The sequence below is a fragment of the Alosa sapidissima genome, chromosome 1 (genome assembly GCF_018492685.1).
Source record: "Alosa sapidissima isolate fAloSap1 chromosome 1, fAloSap1.pri, whole genome shotgun sequence".
Classification (NCBI taxonomy): Eukaryota; Metazoa; Chordata; class Actinopteri; order Clupeiformes; family Clupeidae; genus Alosa; species Alosa sapidissima.
The window spans coordinates 1,400,908-1,421,071 of NC_055957.1; the positions used below are offsets into that span (position 1 = coordinate 1,400,908).

Genomic DNA, 20,164 nt, shown 5'->3' on the forward strand with positions numbered 1-20,164 from the left:
GAGCTCATTGCTGTCATATGACAAAACATTCCCATCATGTGATTGTACTTAGCCACGCGTGCGGCCCCGCCACCGGCCCCTAGATGGCAGCAGCGCTTCTGCGAACTTTTTTTATTTATTCGATTTATAGGGTTATATTATCAAAGGGTTATTATAGGGTTATATTATCAAAGGGTTATTATAGGGTTATATTATCAAAGGGTTATTAATGCGTCTTGTGTTTTTTTTTGATAATATAACCCTATAACCCTTTAATAATATAACCCTATAATAACCCTTTGATAATATAACCCTATAACCCTTTGATAATATAACCCTATAACCCTTTGATAATATAACCCTATAATAACCCTTTGATAATATAACCCTATAATAACCCTTTGATAATATAACCCTATAACCCTTTGATAATATAACCCTATAATAACCCTTTGAGGTCACATACGACTCATACAGAATCAGAGTTCTCATGGCCTTAGTATTTTTTGAGTACCTAATTGAATCAATGTAATGTCTAAAAACAGAAAAAATGGTTTAGAACCACTGAATTTGCTCCTATGGATGTGGTATTTAGCATATAGAAATAAAAGATGTATAATGAAGTGTTTACCTTCATATTCAGCTTCAAAGTCAAACATACCAAAAAAAACATCCTTAAAACAAAATGAAAAATCTGGGATTAATACTGTGTGAATGAACTTTAGGAATTCTGACCAGAATTTCACTGTGTGGGTACAACTCCAAAAAAGATGTGGCACGTTTTCATCAGTGCTATTACAAAATGAGCAGCTGGACTCAATATCCTGCTTGTATCTTTTAAGGAAGGATTTTGCTGGATAAAACCTGTGTATTAGTTTAAATGAAATCTCTCTCACTTTATTAGTGATGATGTATTTGAAAGGCAAGGACCACACTTTCTTCCAAGGAATATTCTCTACTATACCATTCCAGTATGGAATAACATAGGGAATAGTAACAATGTCAGTCTGGAACACTGGAGGCGAACCACGTACCCTTCAGTGGGCTACATCACATCACTCATTCTAACATCCTCGAATCAAACACCAACTGGTATCCACATATAAACCCACTTTACACACACACACACTCACACACACACATACACACACAAGCACATGCACGTATGCCTACACCAAGCACACACACACATACACACACAAGCACATGCACGTATGCCTACACCAAGCACACACACACTCACTTCTCTCTCAAGTTCAATGAAGGGATATTCGTCCAGCACTCTGGTACAGCAGATCTTTATTCTGCCCCTGTGGAGGCCTGCTCCATGCTGTCAGGGTGTGTGTGTGTGTGTGTGTGTGTGGAGGCTCCATGCTGTCAGGGTGTGTGTGTGTGTGTGTGTGTGTGTGGAGGCTGCTCCATGCTGTCAGGGTGTGTGTGTGTGTGTGTGTGTGTGTGGAGGCTGCTCCATGCTGTCAGGGTGTGTGTGTGTGTGTGTGTGGAGGCTGCTCCATGCTGTCAGGGTGTGTGTGTGTGTGTGTGTGGAGGCCTGCTCCATGCTGTCAGGGTGTGTGTGTGTGTGTGTGTGGAGGCTGCTCCATGCTGTCAGGGTGTGTGTGTGTGTGTGTGTGGAGGCCTGCTCCATGCTGTCAGGGTGTGTGTGTGTGTGTGTGTGTGTGGAGGCTCCATGCTGTCAGGGTGTGTGTGTGTGTGTGTGTGTGTGGAGGCTGCTCCATGCTGTCAGGGTGTGTGTGTGTGTGTGTGTGTGTGGAGGCTGCTCCATGCTGTCAGGGTGTGTGTGTGTGTGTGTGTGGAGGCTGCTCCATGCTGTCAGGGTGTGTGTGTGTGTGTGTGTGGAGGCCTGCTCCATGCTGTCAGGGTGTGTGTGTGTGTGTGTGTGGAGGCTGCTCCATGCTGTCAGGGTGTGTGTGTGTGTGTGTGTGGAGGCCTGCTCCATGCTGTCAGGGTGTGTGTGTGTGTGTGTGTGTGTGTGTGTGTGTGTGTGTGTGTGTGTGTGTGGAGGCTCCATGCTGTCAGGGTGTGTGTGTGTGTGTGTGTGTGTGTGTGTGTGGAGGCTCCATGCTGTCAGGGTGTGTGTGTGTGTGTGTGTGTGTGTGTGTGTGGAGGCTCCATGCTGTCAGGGTGTGTGTGTGTGTGTGTGTGTGTGTGTGTGTGTGTGTGTGTGTGTGGAGGCTGCTCCATGCTGTCAGGGTGTGTGTGTGTGTGTGTGTGTGTGGAGGCTCCATGCTGTCAGGGTGTGTGTGTGTGTGTGTGTGTGTGGAGGCTGCTCCATGCTGTCAGGGTGTGTGTGTGTGTGTGTGTGTGTGGAGGCTGCTCCATACTGTCAGGGTGTGTGTGTGTGTGTGTGTGTGTGGAGGCTGCTCCATGCTGTCAGGGTGTGTGTGTGTGTGTGTGTGTGGAGGCTGCTCCATGCTGTCAGGGTGTGTGTGTGTGTGTGTGTGGAGGCTCCATGCTGTCAGGGTGTGTGTGTGTGTGTGTGTGTGTGGAGGCTGCTCCATGCTGTCAGGGTGTGTGTGTGTGTGTGTGTGGAGGCTGCTCCATGCTGTCAGGGTGTGTGTGTGTGTGTGTGTGTGTGGAGGCTGCTCCATGCTGTCAGGGTGTGTGTGTGTGTGTGTGTGTGGAGGCTGCTCCATGCTGTCAGGGTGTGTGTGTGTGTGTGTGTGTGGAGGCCTGCTCCATGCTGTCAGGGTGTGTGTGTGTGTGTGTGATGTGTGTGTGTGTGTGTGTGTGTGTGGAGGCCTGCTCCATGCTGTCAGGGTGTGTGTGTGTGTGTGTGTGTGTGTGGAGGCCTGCTCCATGCTGTCAGGGTGTGTGTGTGTGTGTGTGTGTGTGTGTGTGTGTGTGGAGGCTGCTCCATGCTGTCAGGGTGTGTGTGTGTGTGTGTGTGTGTGGAGGCTGCTCCATGCTGTCAGGGTGTGTGTGTGTGTGTGTGTGTGTGGAGGCCTGCTCCATGCTGTCAGGGTGTGTGTGTGTGTGTGTGTGTGTGTGTGTGTGTGTGTGGAGGCCTGCTCCATGCTGTCAGGGTGTGTGTGTGTGTGTGTGGAGGCTGCTCCATGCTGTCAGGGTGTGTGTGTGTGTGTGTGTGTGGAGGCTGCTCCATGCTGTCAGGGTGTGTGTGTGTGTGTGTGTGTGTGGAGGCCTGCTCCATGCTGTCAGGGTGTGTGTGTGTGTGTGTGTGGAGGCTGCTCCATGCTGTCAGGGTGTGTGTGTGTGTGTGTGTGTGTGTGTGTGTGTGTGTGTGTGTGTGTGTGGAGGCCTGCTCCATGCTGTCAGGGTGTGTGTGTGTGTGTGTGTGGAGGCTGCTCCATGCTGTCAGGGTGTGTGTGTGTGTGTGTGTGTGGAGGCCTGCTCCATGCTGTCAGGGTGTGTGTGTGTGTGTGTGATGTGTGTGTGTGTGTGGAGGCCTGCTCCATGCTGTCAGGGTGTGTGTGTGTGTGTGTGTGTGTGTGTGTGTGTGTGTGGAGGCCTGCTCCATGCTGTCAGGGTGTGTGTGTGTGTGTGTGTGTGTGTGTGTGTGTGTGTGTGTGTGTGTGTGTGGAGGCCTGCTCCATGCTGTCAGGGTGTGTGTGTGTGTGTGTGTGGAGGCTGCTCCATGCTGTCAGGGTGTGTGTGTGTGTGTGTGTGTGTGTGTGGAGGCTGCTCCATGCTGTCAGGGTGTGTGTGTGTGTGTGTGTGTGTGATGTGTGTGTGTGTGTGTGTGTGTGTGGAGGCCTGCTCCATGCTGTCAGGGTGTGTGTGTGTGTGTGTGTGTGTGTGTGTGTGTGTGTGTGGAGGCCTGCTCCATGCTGTCAGGGTGTGTGTGTGTGTGTGTGTGTGTGTGGAGGCCTGCTCCATGCTGTCAGGGTGTGTGTGTGTGTGTGTGTGTGTGTGTGTGTGTGTGGAGGCTGCTCCATGCTGTCAGGGTGTGTGTGTGTGTGTGTGTGTGTGGAGGCTGCTCCATGCTGTCAGGGTGTGTGTGTGTGTGTGTGTGTGTGTGTGGAGGCCTGCTCCATGCTGTCAGGGTGTGTGTGTGTGTGTGTGTGTGGAGGCCTGCTCCATGCTGTCAGGGTGTGTGTGTGTGTGTGTGTGTGGAGGCTGCTCCATGCTGTCAGGGTGTGTGTGTGTGTGTGTGTGTGTGTGGAGGCCTGCTCCATGCTGTCAGGGTGTGTGTGTGTGTGTGTGTGTGTGTGTGTGTGTGTGTGGAGGCCTGCTCCATGCTGTCAGGGTGTGTGTGTGTGTGTGTGTGTGGAGGCTGCTCCATGCTGTCAGGGTGTGTGTGTGTGTGTGTGTGTGTGGAGGCCTGCTCCATGCTGTCAGGGTGTGTGTGTGTGTGTGATGTGTGTGTGTGTGTGTGTGTGTGTGGAGGCCTGCTCCATGCTGTCAGGGTGTGTGTGTGTGTGTGTGTGTGTGTGGAGGCCTGCTCCATGCTGTCAGGGTGTGTGTGTGTGTGTGTGTGTGTGTGGAGGCTGCTCCATGCTGTCAGGGTGTGTGTGTGTGTGTGTGTGTGTGGAGGCTGCTCCATGCTGTCAGGGTGTGTGTGTGTGTGTGTGTGTGGAGGCCTGCTCCATGCTGTCAGGGTGTGTGTGTGTGTGTGTGTGTGTGGAGGCCTGCTCCATGCTGTCAGGGTGTGTGTGTGTGTGTGTTGTGTGGAGGCTGCTCCATGCTGTCAGGGTGTGTGTGTGTGTGTGTGTGTGTGTGGAGGCCTGCTCCATGCTGTCAGGGTGTGTGTGTGTGTGTGTGTGTGTGTGTGGAGGCCTGCTCCATGCTGTCAGGGTGTGTGTGTGTGTGTGTGTGTGGAGGCTGCTCCATGCTGTCAGGGTGTGTGTGTGTGTGTGTGTGTGTGTGGAGGCCTGCTCCATGCTGTCAGGGTGTGTGTGTGTGTGTGATGTGTGTGTGTGTGTGTGTGTGTGTGGAGGCCTGCTCCATGCTGTCAGGGTGTGTGTGTGTGTGTGTGTGTGTGTGTGTGTGTGTGTGGAGGCCTGCTCCATGCTGTCAGGGTGTGTGTGTGTGTGTGTGTGTGGAGGCTGCTCCATGCTGTCAGGGTGTGTGTGTGTGTGTGTGTGTGTGGAGGCCTGCTCCATGCTGTCAGGGTGTGTGTGTGTGTGTGATGTGTGTGTGTGTGTGTGTGTGTGTGGAGGCCTGCTCCATGCTGTCAGGGTGTGTGTGTGTGTGTGTGTGTGTGTGTGTGTGTGTGTGGAGGCTGCTCCATGCTGTCAGGGTGTGTGTGTGTGTGTGTGTGTGGAGGCTGCTCCATGCTGTCAGGGTGTGTGTGTGTGTGTGTGTGTGTGGAGGCCTGCTCCATGCTGTCAGGGTGTGTGTTTGTGTGTGTGATGTGTGTGTGTGTGTGTGTGTGTGTGGAGGCCTGCTCCATGCTGTCAGGGTGTGTGTGTGTGTGTGTGTGTGTGTGTGTGTGTGTGGAGGCCTGCTCCATGCTGTCAGGGTGTGTGTGTGTGTGTGTGTGTGTGTGTGTGTGTGGAGGCCTGCTCCATGCTGTCAGGGTGTGTGTGTGTGTGTGTGTGTGTGTGTGTGTGTGTGTGTGTGTGGAGGCCTGCTCCATGCTGTCAGGGTGTGTGTGTGATGTGTGTGTGTGTGTGTGTGTGTGTGGAGGCCTGCTCCATGCTGTCAGGGTGTGTGTGTGTGTGGAGGCCTGCTCCATGCTGTCAGGGTGTGTGTGTGTGTGGAGGCCTGCTCCATGCTGTCAGGGTGTGTGTGTGTGTGGAGGCCTGCTCCATGCTGTCAGGGTGTGTGTGTGTGTGTGTGTGGAGGCCTGCTCCATGCTGTCAGGGTGTGTGTGTGTGTGTGTGTGTGTGTGGAGGCCTGCTCCATGCTGTCAGGGTGTGTGTGTGTGTGTGTGTGTGTGTGTGTGTGTGTGTGTGTGTGGAGGCCTGCTCCATGCTGTCAGGGTGTGTGTGTGTGTGGAGGGCTGCTCCATGCTGTCAGGGTGTGTGTGTGTGTGTGTGTGTGTGTGTGTGATGTGTGTGTGTGGAGGCCTGCTCCATGCTGTCAGGGTGTGTGTGTGTGTGTGTGTGTGTGTGTGTGTGTGTGTGTGTGTGTGTGTGTGTGTGGAGGGCTGCTCCATGCTGTCAGGGTGTGTGTGTGTGTGGAGGCCTGCTCCATGCTGTCAGGGTGTGTGTGTGTGTGTGTGTGTGTGGAGGCCTGCTCCATGCTGTCAGGGTGTGTGTGTGTGTGTGTGTGTGTGTGTGTGTGTGTGTGTGTGTGGAGGCCTGCTCCATGCTGTCAGGGTGTGTGTGTGTGTGTGGAGGCCTGCTCCATGCTGTCAGGGTGTGTGTGTGTGTGTGTGGAGGCCTGCTCCATGCTGTCAGGGTGTGTGTGTGTGATGTGTGTGTGTGTGTGTGATGTGTGTGTGTGTGTGTGTGTGTGTGTGTGTGTGTGTGTGTGTGATGTGTGTGTGTGTGTATGTGTGTGTGTGATGTGTGTGTGTATGTGTGTGTGTGTGTCTGTGTCTGTGTGTGTGCAGGGGCGGACTGGGACCAAAAATCGGCCCTGGCATATTTGGCCCAAGCGGCCCTCAAATCGGTCGGGCACACCTAATTAAATACAAAATATTTGCATTACCCTCCTTAACTATGCACATCTGTTCAACTGTCATGGAGCACTGAAAGTGATGTAGGCCTCATTGGTTATTTCTCTGACTGATCAGAGGTAGCCATGGAGCACATGATCTCCATATTCAAGTAGGCTAACAAGCAATTATCAAAGAAGAGTTTCTGCTTGAATTCAAAGTATCATTTCAAATTATTATGACCCGCCGCGCAGCGAAGCGGCGCTCATATAGGTTTAGTCAGTTTTTTTTTTCTTTTTTTTTTTTTCTTTTTCGCATGTCCAAATTTCCGTCAAGGATTCCCGGGACACTAAAAGACCGGGGTAGACGAAACTTGGTGGGCATGTAACCCCATATGGATAGCATGGAACCATCGTTTTTCGTTTTGATCTGTAGCCCCCCCGCTGGACTGCACCCCCCGAAAGGAGGGTAGGGCAGACACAGTTTTCTGTGAATATCTCGAGAACCGTAAGGTTCAGGAGGACCATTTTTTTTGTATGTTGATCTCAAGGGGCCATGTCAACCCATTCCATAACCACTCATTTCATGTATAGCGCCACCTAGTTAAACACAAAAAAGTAAAAATGAGGTGTTGTAATCGCAGGTATCTGTGACCTAACATAGTCAAAACTGCACAAAATTGGAAGTGTAGGATCATTATGACACCTTCTGAATGCACGCCAAGTTTCGTGGAATTCCGTTCATGGGGGGCCACACAATAAATTAATTTATGTTACTATACACCAACTGGCCTGTAGGTGGCCGGAGACAGTTTTCTGTGAATATCTCGAGAACCGTAGGGCCTAGGAGGTCCACCTTTTTTTTGTGTGTTGGTCTTAAGGGGGCATGTCAACCCATCCCATTACCATTTATTTCATGTAAAAAATTCAAAACATTAGGTGTTTTCATCACAATATCTCTGGCTGACATGGTCAAAACTGCACGAAATTAAAAGTGTAGGATCATTATGACACCTTCCGAATGCATGCCAAGTTTTGTGAACTTTCGTTCATGGGGGGCCTTACAATAAAATAATTTATGTGTACATTTAGTGACCGTACACCAACAAGAATTCCCGGGACACTGAAAGACCGGGGTACATGAAACTTGGTGGGCATGTAACCCCACATGGATAGCATGGAACCATCGTTTTTCGTTTTGATCTGTAACCCCCCCGCTGGACTGGACCCCCCGAAAGGAGGGTAGGGCAGACACAGTTTTTCCTCTGAATATCTTGAGAACCGTAGGGCCTAGGATGACCAATTTTTTTCCGTATGTTTGCCTCCAGGGGTCATGTTAACCCATTCCATGTGCACACATGTGCATAAACAGATACACACGCACACACATACATTCACAGTAATCATACGTATGACACATACTCACACAGTAGACATATGTACGCATGCATGCACATGCACAAACACACATACGCAGGCAAACACACAAGCACGCACACACACACTTACACACACCCACACACATAAACATAAACGTGTACACGCACACATGCACACAATTCAAGAATTTCTCAGAATTATGAACAGGCAAGATGGGGGTGGGGTTGTATAAAATTAATTTTACATGTGAAATCTATGAACTAATCATGTTTTGGTACTTGTTGTCTAGCAGATACCAGTGAGAATTGAGTGTGGATAATGCAATTTAGTGAGACAGTTAGAATCATATAGGCCTTTCAGCGTGATTTATTTTTGTGGAAAAAATGTGCTGGACTGGGCGGCGGTCATATTTTGTACCGCTCTGTGGTACATCTAGTTCAATAGGCTACAATTGACAGCAGCACCAAACATTACTGAAGCCTATGTGTAAAGAGTTAAATTACCCAGATTGTCTTAGACATTAATGTAATTTATACCAGTTATCACTGTAGGACAACTGAAACAACACGAAATAAACAGGGCTGTTGCCGGAAATATTTTATTCCTGTAGGCTATACTACATTGCTGGTACATTTTGGAACATTATAGCTACATTAACTAATTATCTTTAATGCCTTCCAGTAGCCTGTCGTATAGGTTACTGTATATTAGTTGGCTTGTGCATGAATATGACTTGATGTTTTGTAGCCTACATTTCCGTCAGTCTACAGTCTTTTAGCCCATCTTTACCATGATAACCCTTCCAAGATAGAACCCTTTCGACGCTCTACTTTGAGAGACCAACCACCACTCATGCCATCGATGTTGAATTTTGGGCGTCTGACGGAAACTGATCAATCTGACCAACAATTACATCGATTTGACACTCTTTTGCTGTCCGGGTTTGCAAATCATTCATTTAGAACATTTAAGTTGCGCTGTTTGTTATTATAATCACAGCACGGCCTTACGTTATCATTAGGCTACCTTATCGCAATTAATAAGTCATCATAATCATCATCGTCAGCATGGCATGTCACACATAGCCTACCTACTCCACCACTGAGTTCTTATCATGTAGCCTCAAATAGGCTCCACCACCTGCTCACTGTCCCTTGCTCTGTAGCCTATGCTTGCTTACAGGGCTGTAGTCAAGACCACCTTTGTCGAGTCCAAGACAAGTCCAAGACCAGGACTAGTCGAGACCAAGTCAAGACCGAGTCCAAAGAGGTTCGAGTCCAAGACAAGACCGAGTCCAAAAAGGTTCGAGTCCGAGTCAAGACCGAGTCCAGGATAGGAAAAAAAGTCTTGTGCATGACAGTATCAAGACAATCATTTTGGGTTATTATTATTATTATCTAAAAGCAAAAACAGTGTGAACACACCCAGGATTTGTAAGTGTAGCCATTCCCCTTCTCCAATATTATTATAGGGCTGTCAAACGATTCAAAATATATATTTTGAAATGAATTAATCTCGATTAACCGCAATTAAAAAGTTCCTAAAGACTAAAGCTTCAACATAAATCACAAAATTAATGAGTAACCACAAAGGTAAAAGTAAAACACTTTTATATTTTTTAAATGATAATACTGACACAGTAATTGTGTTTTAAAGTATTCATTTCTTAAGAAATACTACACATATGATGCTGTTTAACTCATTTGTAAATGGTGCACTGTTACTTTAAGCCCATTGTGGCCACGTTCTCATAATGATCTTTTTTTTACCAGCTCCATTGAAATATAGCCTATAGCTAGTCCACAAGCTCTAATATTGTTTGTACCACATGTATTGTACAATATTAACAATGATAAGCATGATATTAAGTTGGTATAAACAGTTTTCATTCCTTTGGAAATAGAAGCATGTAATGACATGATGCTAGCTAGACATTTTCTGTTTGCAATTAAAAGTGAATGATGAGCCTGAGCCAGTCACCTAGCTATCTGAATGGAATGTGTTTCAATCGGCATAATATGTGCTTCATGTAAACAAATTATTGAAGACTTCAAGACTCACCAGTTCCATTACACAAAGGCAAAGACAACTCTTCATATTTTTGTCCATTTTTCAAATCACAGTGAGTGCAGCCTACATACATGTTTATAACTGGTCAGTAGTGGAAATCGGATAAATCTCCTCTAACCTCGTCTTTGTTGCCTTCCTTTTATAAGTTTCTTATATTAAAAAGGAGATATCAATTATCATCAACAACGACAAGCCAGCTGGAGCCTGCCAATCGTTTTCTCTCCTTCTCGTGTGCGTTCAGACGCGCTCTTAATTAAATGGAGTAGCATACTGTACGTTCAAGTTTGATCTTAATGGAGAGTAGCCGAAAAGTATCATCTTTATGTAACTGTTGCAGTTGGTGCATTTTGACATTGTAAACGTTATCTAACAAGAGTGAAAAGCAGTTTGCAGTAAAGCTACTATTTGGCTAAATGTTGGTTCCTCTTTATCTTCAGCTAACTCCACAGACAGTAAAATAAACTCTCAGGCTTGCGGTTTTAGGTTTTGCGGCTTCCGTTACGTGACATCAGCCCCCCACAAAGGTAAACACTATTGAGTTAATATTTTGTAACGCATTATGTATTTCAAAATGAATCGCGGCGATTAACACGTTAATTTTGATGGCCCTAAAGACACCTGGACTCGGTCGAGACCAAAAGCCATATTTGGCAAGACCAGTGGCCGAGACCGAGACAAGACCAAGTCCAAATACTAGCGAGTCCGAGACAAGTCCGAGACCATAGAAAAACGGTCTCGAGTCCGGACTCGAGTCCAAGACCGGACTCGAGTACTACAGCCCTGCTTGCTTACATCCTCGTTCAAACTCAACGAACTTCAACATGTTGCTGACATATGCTAGCCTACTTGCAATATTGTATTTTTGAAGCCTCTACATTGGTGTTACTTTTGCACTATTGTCACTACGCACCCGCCGCAATTTCGTGTAGGCAACTTCAATTAACTTTTGATGCGCTCACAAAATCCTGCCTCTGAGCCAAAATGCGAGGGGTGGGCCTGACGTGAGCTGTTATAGGATTAGTCAAGTGTCAATATGGAAATGTAACCAATGGGCCGCTGGTTGTCCTTCCTTTGGGCCGATCCTTGGCCAAAATGATTAAATTATATATAGCCTATTCTATCGGCCCAAAAGGGTGCGTCGGCCCACCGGGAAAATGCCCGGTATGCCAGATGGCCAGTCCGCCCATGTGTGTGTGTGTGTGACTGTGTGTGTGTGTGTGTGTGTGTGTGTGTGCTACTTGGCGGCGGTGTTGGATATGGAGGGTTTGTGGGTCACTTTCTGGGTGATGCCGTAGGGCACGTGTGCGGCTACTGTCCCCATGCGACTGGCCCCCTGGACGTGGAACATCTGGTCGTCGAAAAAGATGTGCGGGCGGATCTTGTCCAGCAGGGGGCCCTTGGGAGCGCCGGCCAGGAACAGCGCCTCGTCGATCTCCAGGCCCCAGGAGCGCAGCGTCTTGAGCGCCCGCGTGCCCGAGCTGGCCGCGCTGCGAGCCGTGACCAGGTAGGTGCGGATCGGGCAGCCTAGACGCAGGCCCTTGGCGTAGAACTTCCTCTGCAGCTTCCCCAGCGACTCCAGGAAGCCCTTCAGCGGCCCCTAGTTGACACAGTGGGGAAACACAGGACACAGGTCACTCACTCCCCCTAGTGGACACAGTGGGGAAACACAGGACACAGGTCACTCACTCCCCCTAGTGGACACACAGGTCACTCACTCCCCCTAGTGGACACAGTGGGGAAACACAGGACACAGGTCACTCACTCCCCCTCGTGGACACACAGGTCACTCACTCAGCCTCATGCTCAGATACACCACACACTCCAATCACATACACTCCACACACACACACTAATGCCACACACAGACACACTACTGCCACACACAGACACACACACCACACACACACACACACACTCCAGACACTCCACACACACACACAGAACACATACTAATGGCACAATGTGTTTGTTTACCCGCACGGCTCAGCCCTTGTGTGTGTGTGTGTGTTTGTGTGTGTTGACTCACGTGGCTCAGGTCTGGTGTGTGTGTGTGCAGGGTGCAATTTGTGACAGAAAAACAGAGATGAATACTGTAAGTTTGTAACCCCCCCCCCCCCCCAATAAAATACATACATACATAAATAAATAAATAAATAAATAAATAAAAAAAAAAAAATGAATAAGTAAGTATAAGTAGATATATCTCTTTTGATCCCGTGAGGGAAATTTGGTCTCTGCATTTATTCCAATCCGTGAATTAGTGAAACACACTCAGCACACAGTGAACACACAGTGAGGTGAAGCACACACTAATCCCGGCGCAGTGAGCTGCCTGCTACAGCGGCGCTCGGGGAGCAGTGAGGGGTTAGGTGTCTTGCTCAAGGGCACTTCAGCCGTGCCTACTGGTCGGGGCTCGAACCGGCAACCCTCCAGTTACAGGTCCGAAGTGCTAACCAGTAGGCCACGGCAACCCTCCGGTTACAGGTCTGAAGTGCTAACCAGTAGGCCACGGCAACCCTCCGGTTACAGGTCTGAAGTGCTAACCAGTAGGCCACGGCTGCCCCATAATAACCAGTAGGCCCCATAGTAACCAGTAGGCCACGGCTGCCCCATAGTAACCAGTAGGCCATGGCTGCCCCATAGTAACCAGTAGGCCACAGCCCATAGTAACCAGTAGGCCACAGCCCATAGTAACCAGTAGGCCACAGCCCATAGTAACCAGTAGGCCACAGCCCATAGTAACCAGTAGGCCACGGCTGCCCCATAATAACCAGTAGGCCCCATAGTAACCAGTAGGCCACGGCTGCCCCATAGTAACCAGTAGGCCATGGCTGCCCCATAGTAACCAGTAGGCCACAGCCCATAGTAACCAGTAGGCCACAGCCCATAGTAACCAGTAGGCCACAGCCCATAGTAACCAGTAGGCCATGGCTGCCCCATAGTAACCAGTAGGCCACGCCCCATAGTAACCAGTAGGCCACGTCTGCCCCATAATAACCAGTAGGCCACGCCCCATAGTAACCAGTAGGCCACAGCCCATAGTAACCAGTAGGCCACGGCTGCCCCATAGTAACCAGTAGGCCATGGCTGCCCCATAATAACCAGTAGGCCATGCCCCATAGTAACCAGTAGGCCACGCCCCATAGTAACCAGTAGGCCACGGCTGCCCCATAATAACCAGTAGGCCACGGCTGCCCCATAGTAACCAGTAGGCCACGGCCCATAGTAACCAGTAGGCCACGGCTGCCCCATAATAACCAGTAGGCCACGGCTGCTCCATAATAACCAGTAGCTCAAATTTCATATAATCAATTTCATCCTAAGAATACAAGGCATTTTATCAGCGTTATGGATGTGACATGCAAATGGACACACTTTTGTGAGAGATTACAGGTTTTCTACAAACTCTGTGAATTTTGAAGGAAACTGCCGAAACTATGATATATGTAGCATGAAGGAGACTTGAATGAACACAAAAAGTGTGTTTTTGAAACTATGCGTCATTTTCGTAATGCATTATGTAGGAAAAACTGGCGTTATGAATGTGACTGTTTCACGTTATGGATGTGACGTGTCTGAACCAGTCCTCGACAAACTACATAAAACACATAATTAAGTAGTGAATTTTGATATGAAACAATTGAAATGAAAAACTAGCGATGAAATTATTACTTCCTCAGTGCCCCCTAAGATCCACAGGAAGAATCAGGACAACAAGTCATTTAAAATATATATATATTTTTTTTTACCGTCATCAATTTTGGTCAGTGATTCCCGGGTTACTGAAACACCAGGGAACATGAAACTTGGTGGCCACTCCCCTAAATAACTAGCCCTACCTGAACCGTTGCACCCAAGATGACAAAATATTTATGGTATGTTAGTCTCAAGAGCCTACATCAACCTAACCCATACCCACTCATTTGTGATTTGCACACATAAAGTACATGCACGCGCACGTGCACACACGCACATGCACACACACGCACACACACACACTCACACACGCACGCACAGTCGCACACATACAGACAGGCAAGCACACACACACACATAAACACATACAGACAGGCAAGCACACACACACACACATACACCCCCCCACATGAATGCAGACACATAAAAACACACATGTGCGCATGGAAACACACACACACGCACACATTAACACACAAACACAGGCACGCATATGCACATGCACACACACAGAGACACACACATACAGACACACACACACACACACACACACACACACACACACACACACACACACATACAGACACACACACACACACACACACACACACACAAACACACACACACACACACACACACACACTCTTATAAACAAAAGCAAACTCACATATGCACACACTCATTTACATGCACATGAGTTGCAGGAGTAGGAGATGGAGACAAATTGACAAGCGTGATTTATTTTTGCGAAGAGAATATGCAGGACTGAGAGGCGGTCATATTTCGTACCACTATGCGGTACATCCAGTTTATTGCTGCCGTTACTCATGTTACTCTGTGGGTATTAGCTACAGAGGACCTGACACTTCAAATGCTGGCATATCGCGTCACATTTAAAATTAAACTGTGTTAAGCAGACGTGAACGGCAGGCTGAACAGATCTGCAACAGAAGGAGGTTGCTATGTTAACTCCAGCTGCAAAGTCAGCCATCTTCACCAGCTAACACGATAATCCAGTTACTGTACAACAACAGTATGACAGTTACAGGAAGATAATCGCTCAGATTTTCGTTATTAGGCCACTTGAAAATAGGCTATGGCTAGGCTAATCACTGGAGGTATTTTAATAGGCCTCCTTGTGGTTTTGATCAACCTAATAATCTTTGAAATGTCAATTGTAGGCCTAAACACTAAGGTGAAATGCGTTGAAACTGACATGCCACTAGAACAGACGTTTTATCGGCTTTGAGGTATAACAAAGTCTCCAGTCTTGTAAATTCACATTATGTAACATCCATAACGTCACATCCATAACGCACCATTAAAGGTTTTAAAAGTAAGAAAGGGGCACAATTTGGTCATCACACTTTACATTGATATAAATCAGCTTTGCACAGACACTATGGACATTATCGCATCAACACTGTATGTGTAGCATAAACTTTTCCTATAAAACGTTATGGATGTGACATGGCCATGGAACTTGCTGACTTAAAAACAAAAGCCTTACAAATGTAAGGAGTTGTGCTCTTAAAGGCAAGCTGAGCATAGACATTACTCTACCATTCCCTTGTCAATCTGGAATAATATTACCATGTGAAAAATGTTGTTTCTGTATGGTTGCACACCATATTTATGATGTAAAAAGAGTGTAATTCTCCATCAAATTCAATCAGATCAGTTACAAACAATAAAATATAGACCTAAATGAAGATTTTAACAACAGTTCTATTTGCGTATGCACAACTTTTTTTTTCCATGGTAAGGATGACCTTTGCATGGAATTGCCCTCCACCACTAGTTTAATGAACCTTTTCATATTGTGATTTAAATACATTTTATACTTTAAAGGGATATTCCACCATTTGGGGATTACACTCATTTTCCACCTCCCCTTGAGTTAAACAATTGATTTTTACCTTTCTCCAGTTCATCCAGCCGTTCTCTGGGTCTGGCGATACCACTTTTAGCTCCAGCCTAGCATAGATCATTGAATCGGATTAAACCATTAGCATCTCGCCTGCTTGTATCACGTTTAAAAGTGACTAAGATTTTCGTTAATTTTCCTATTTAAAACTTGTCTCCTCTCAAGTTAGAAAAAGTAAATATAGCCGCAAGCGGCAATGGCGGGCCCGAGCACCTGCGGGCCGCAACCCGTGACATGTCGGAATCCAACAAAGCACCGACGTGGTGCGTTTGTGAAATGTACATATTTGATGCATGTGCTATTTGCTTTTGTATTTTATTTTCTGCCACATTTACTCGCTTGGCCAGGTGGGGGCGTAATGCAAGGCAGGCCTATTGGGTGTCATCATAATCATAATATATATTAACCTGAGAAATTTCAGACCATTCATTTTCAGCAAAGAACATTTCTGATACACTTTTTGGCCAGATGGTGGTGCTATGTTAGGCATTGAAATTACACATGTGAATATCATCACAATAATAATGATATCCAAAATGTTTGTAAACTTTCAGATCAATCACTTAAGGCATTGTCCATTTCTGGCACATTTCCTGCTTGACCAGGTGGTGGCGCTATGCCAGGCAGGCCCATTGGGTGTCTGGATATCATCATAATCATAATATCTATTAACCTGAAAAGTTTCAGACCATTTATTCAAAGCATAGAGCATTTCTGGCACATTTCCTGCTTGGCCAGATGGTGGCGCTATGCTAGACCTGTGAATTACGCATGTGAATATTCTCACAATAATGATATCCAATATTTTATAAAGTTTCAGATCAATCACCTAAGGCATTTTCCATTTCTGGCACATTTCCTGCTTGGCCAGGTGGTGGCGCTATGCCAGGCAGGCCCATTGGGTGTCTGGATATCATCATAATCATGATATCTATTAACCTGAGAAGTTTCAGACCATTCATTCAATGCACTGTGATTTATGACACATTTCCTGTTTATGTGGTGAGATATTAAAATCATATCAAATATATTACAACATTCAAAAGTCCCTTCACAATTTAACATCAGCGACATCTTGGCATAATGTTTGCCAAATTTCAAATGAATCTGACAAACCGTCTAGGAGGAGTATGTTCAAATTGATCATGTGAAATCAGCATAATTGTCATTCTTTCTGTTGCCAGTTGGTGGCGCTATGCCAAACATGCATTATGGGCATGTGAATATTATCATTAACATGGTCTTCAATGACCTGTGAAATTTAAAACATTTCAAGCCATGCATGGTGAATTATGACACATTTATTGTTTATGTGGAAGGGCATTAAAATGAATAATTTCGCCATTTCGTCAAATTACAACATATCAAAAAAAGGCTTCACAATTTATAATCAGCAACATCTCGGCGTCATGTATACCAACTTTGACATGAATCGGATCAACCGTCTAGGAGGAGTATGTTAAAATTGATCATGTCCACAATGCACAAAATCTCAATTACTTCACTTCCTGTGGGCATGGCTAATGGCATGTTAATAAAAAAGTTGTTTGTTTTTGGGAGTTACATACACCCACCAAATTTGGTGTGTGTATCTAATACTATATGCCAACCACAAGTCACAGTGACATAAGGGGGCGCTATGGAGTTCCTGGGCAACGCCCGGTGCCAAGCTTTTATCCCTGTCTATTCACTGTATCACTTGATGTGTGTGCCAAATTTCATGCGTTTTCACCCATGGGAAGCACCTCTTTTGGCATCATGATTCATCACATATTTCATCACATATTAGTCTGCACAAAATCCCAAATACTTCACTTCCTGTTGGGCGTCGCTAATGCATTGTACATACGAAAGTTGTTCATCTTGGGGAGATACAGACACCTACCAAATTTGGTGTGTGTAGCTGAAAGTATATGCCCCCCACGGGATCAGTCATCTAAGGGGGCGTAAGGGGGCGCTAGCGAGTCTCTGGGCCATACCCGGGGCCAAGCTTTTTTACCTAGCTGCTTTGTGTGACACCTGATGTGTTTGCCATATTTCAAGACTTTTCGACTATGTTAACCACGTCAAAATATTTGGCAACCACGGGATCAGTCACCTAAGGGGGCGCTAGCGAGTCCCTGGGCCACGCCCGGGGTCAAGCTCTTGTACCTAACTGAGATGCGTGACACCTGACATGTGTGCCAAATTTCAAGAGTTTTCGACCGATGTTTCGATCGATGTTAACCACCTCAAAAACAGGAAAGCCAAAAAGTAGAATAACAATAATAATATAGAAAAATAATAATAATCCTTACAAATTATAATATAGAAAAAAATAATAATAATCCTTACAAAAACAATAGGGCCTTGCGCCCTTCGGTGCTCGGGCCCTAATAAGACCAACGGAAAATAAAACGTAGCGATTTTGTAGGCTGATTTGACATGGAACTATACTCTCATTCCAGCGTAACAATCAAGGAACACCATGGGCTGCAGCACAATGATATCATGCAGCGCCTGCAGCAGGCGAATTGGTTAGTGACTGGATTATTACACCACTAATTTAATGAATCTTTTCACATTGTGATTTAAACACATTTTACACAAGCTTTAAGGTAAGTGTAGTATTTATACATTGTTATTTAAAGGCGAACTATGCAGGTTTTTTAGTTTAATTTACCTTAACTTAACAGCTTTGGAGCCAGTGGAATGGTTATATGACTTTTTCGGGTTGAATGGTGGCCGTCTGATCTGATTTAGATTTCTGATTGTAGTTTTGAAGAGCTTGGTAACGTTCACATTCGTTAAGAAGGAGTTACATTATTGGCCCCGGCTGTGGCGCAACTGGCTGGGGCACCGTACGCCGGCGACCCGGGTTCGATTCCCGCCCCCTGGTCCTTTCCGGTGCATTCAAGGCACTTGGGAATGACAAGGACCGCCCCCGTGGCTACTTTGTTTTTCCCACAGCAAGTGTTCATGTGCTTTGCCGTCGAATGTGTGACAAACACGAATGCCACAACAAAGATTAAAACATACACTCACTAATCCTAAATAAACAACTGTATTTGCTTAAAATATAGTGTAAGATGCTTGTGAAAGAAAGATATGCAGCTTTCAAGTGACAAAAACGGCAAATTCCCAAGTTCACATTAAAACTGTTGGACATGAAAGGCCACATGGACCACAAACGAACTACAACGTGACGACAAAAGTGATGACGAGCCCCTAACTGGGCAACTCTGTTAGCAAAATCTAGCCCCAGTTTCCGACCTCTGACTCACACATTACGTTACGTGAATGACGCGGAATGATGATGTTTTCACTGGGAATGAACGCTAGGTCATGAACGCTAGGTCTCTCTCCCACTCACTTCCTGTCATTCTCAACTATCCTGTCACATTAAAAAAGGCATAAAAGCCCCAAACATTTTTTTTTAAAAGAAGGGGTTACGTTATATTGACAAACTAATTTTCTCAAAGTTCTAGCGGTCATTATTTTCTACTAAAGGACCTCTGAAAAAAATAATGGCCGCTGTCAATGGCAACGGAGTTTGTGCTTCTAATTCAGGTCTTTCATATCACTCCGCAACTACTGGAACTGGTTGATCAGCTGTGTTCTAAAGAATGTTTGATTCAAGTTCAGTGTGTGTTGTTGCCAACTATTTGTTTCTCAGCAAAAGCCACGATGAACGGTAACAAACAAGCTATAGCCTAGGCTATGTAGGTATAAGACATATCGTGGGGAGTTTATTGTTTCGTTTTGGCAAGTAGCCGTGTAATAAGCGGGATAATGTATTGAACGCCGGTCATTATGGGAAAATAAGTCCCTTCAGGGCGGAACAAGACCCCTCCGCTGCGCGTCTGGGTCCGGGTCGCCCTGTCGGGACTTATTTTCCCAATAGACCCTTTCAACAATAAAAACAAAAACAATGCTTGAACGTTCTATTTGGGCCCCAATCTACTTCCTCTGCATTAAGATAACATATGGAATGTTAAAACGGAAGTCTTGTGGGGCCAACTATGATGCTGATAATGGAACTCTCTTGAAAGGGTCTATAATGACCAGCGTTCTATACATTATCCCTAGGGTGACCAGACGTCCTGAGCAATTCGGGACAGTCCCGAAATCTAAGCGTTTATCCCGAATCCGGCCCTAATTGTCCCGAAAATTATACTCAATCAGAATACTGAGTAGTTATTTTCTGATAAACATTAAAAACTGTCCGTAGAGAGGTTGAGTCGACTGCATGCAGCCCCCGACGGCAGCTAAGTGTCTGGATGCAGCCCCGGCTACTTTGTTTCTTTTTTGACGTTCTATAATTAGGTGCGAATATGCACTGATTTTAGCTCATTTTCATTCGTTCCTTGACATGGCTGATGTACCGGAACCCCAACACGCCGCTAAAAAGCAAAAGCGTCTATGCAGGTAGCGGGAGGAGTGGGTGGGGAGGTACCCGTGGATTGACAAAGCCTTAAGCGACGAGATGAAAGCATTCTGCAGGTGTAGAAGAGAGTTTGGTGTTTCTCACGGAGGGGAGGCAGATGTTAGACTACATGCTAGCAGCAAGCTACACTGTGCCAACACCGCGACAGGACAGACCAACACGTT

The 20,164-nt window shown here is 46.4% G+C and overlaps 1 protein-coding gene across 1 annotated transcript in view; it reads right to left on the bottom strand.

Annotated features, from left to right (window-relative positions):
* Nucleotides 1-11,162: 11,162 nt before the first annotated feature.
* Nucleotides 11,163-20,164, bottom strand: part of nt5c1ab (5'-nucleotidase, cytosolic IAb) — a 51,328-nt gene continuing 42,326 nt past the window's right edge. Inside the window, exon 6 of the mRNA XM_042108641.1 lies at nucleotides 11,163-11,548. Within this exon, the coding sequence (XP_041964575.1) occupies nucleotides 11,186-11,548 (363 nt within the window). The 3' untranslated portion in view covers nucleotides 11,163-11,185. The remainder of the gene's footprint in view (nucleotides 11,549-20,164) is intronic.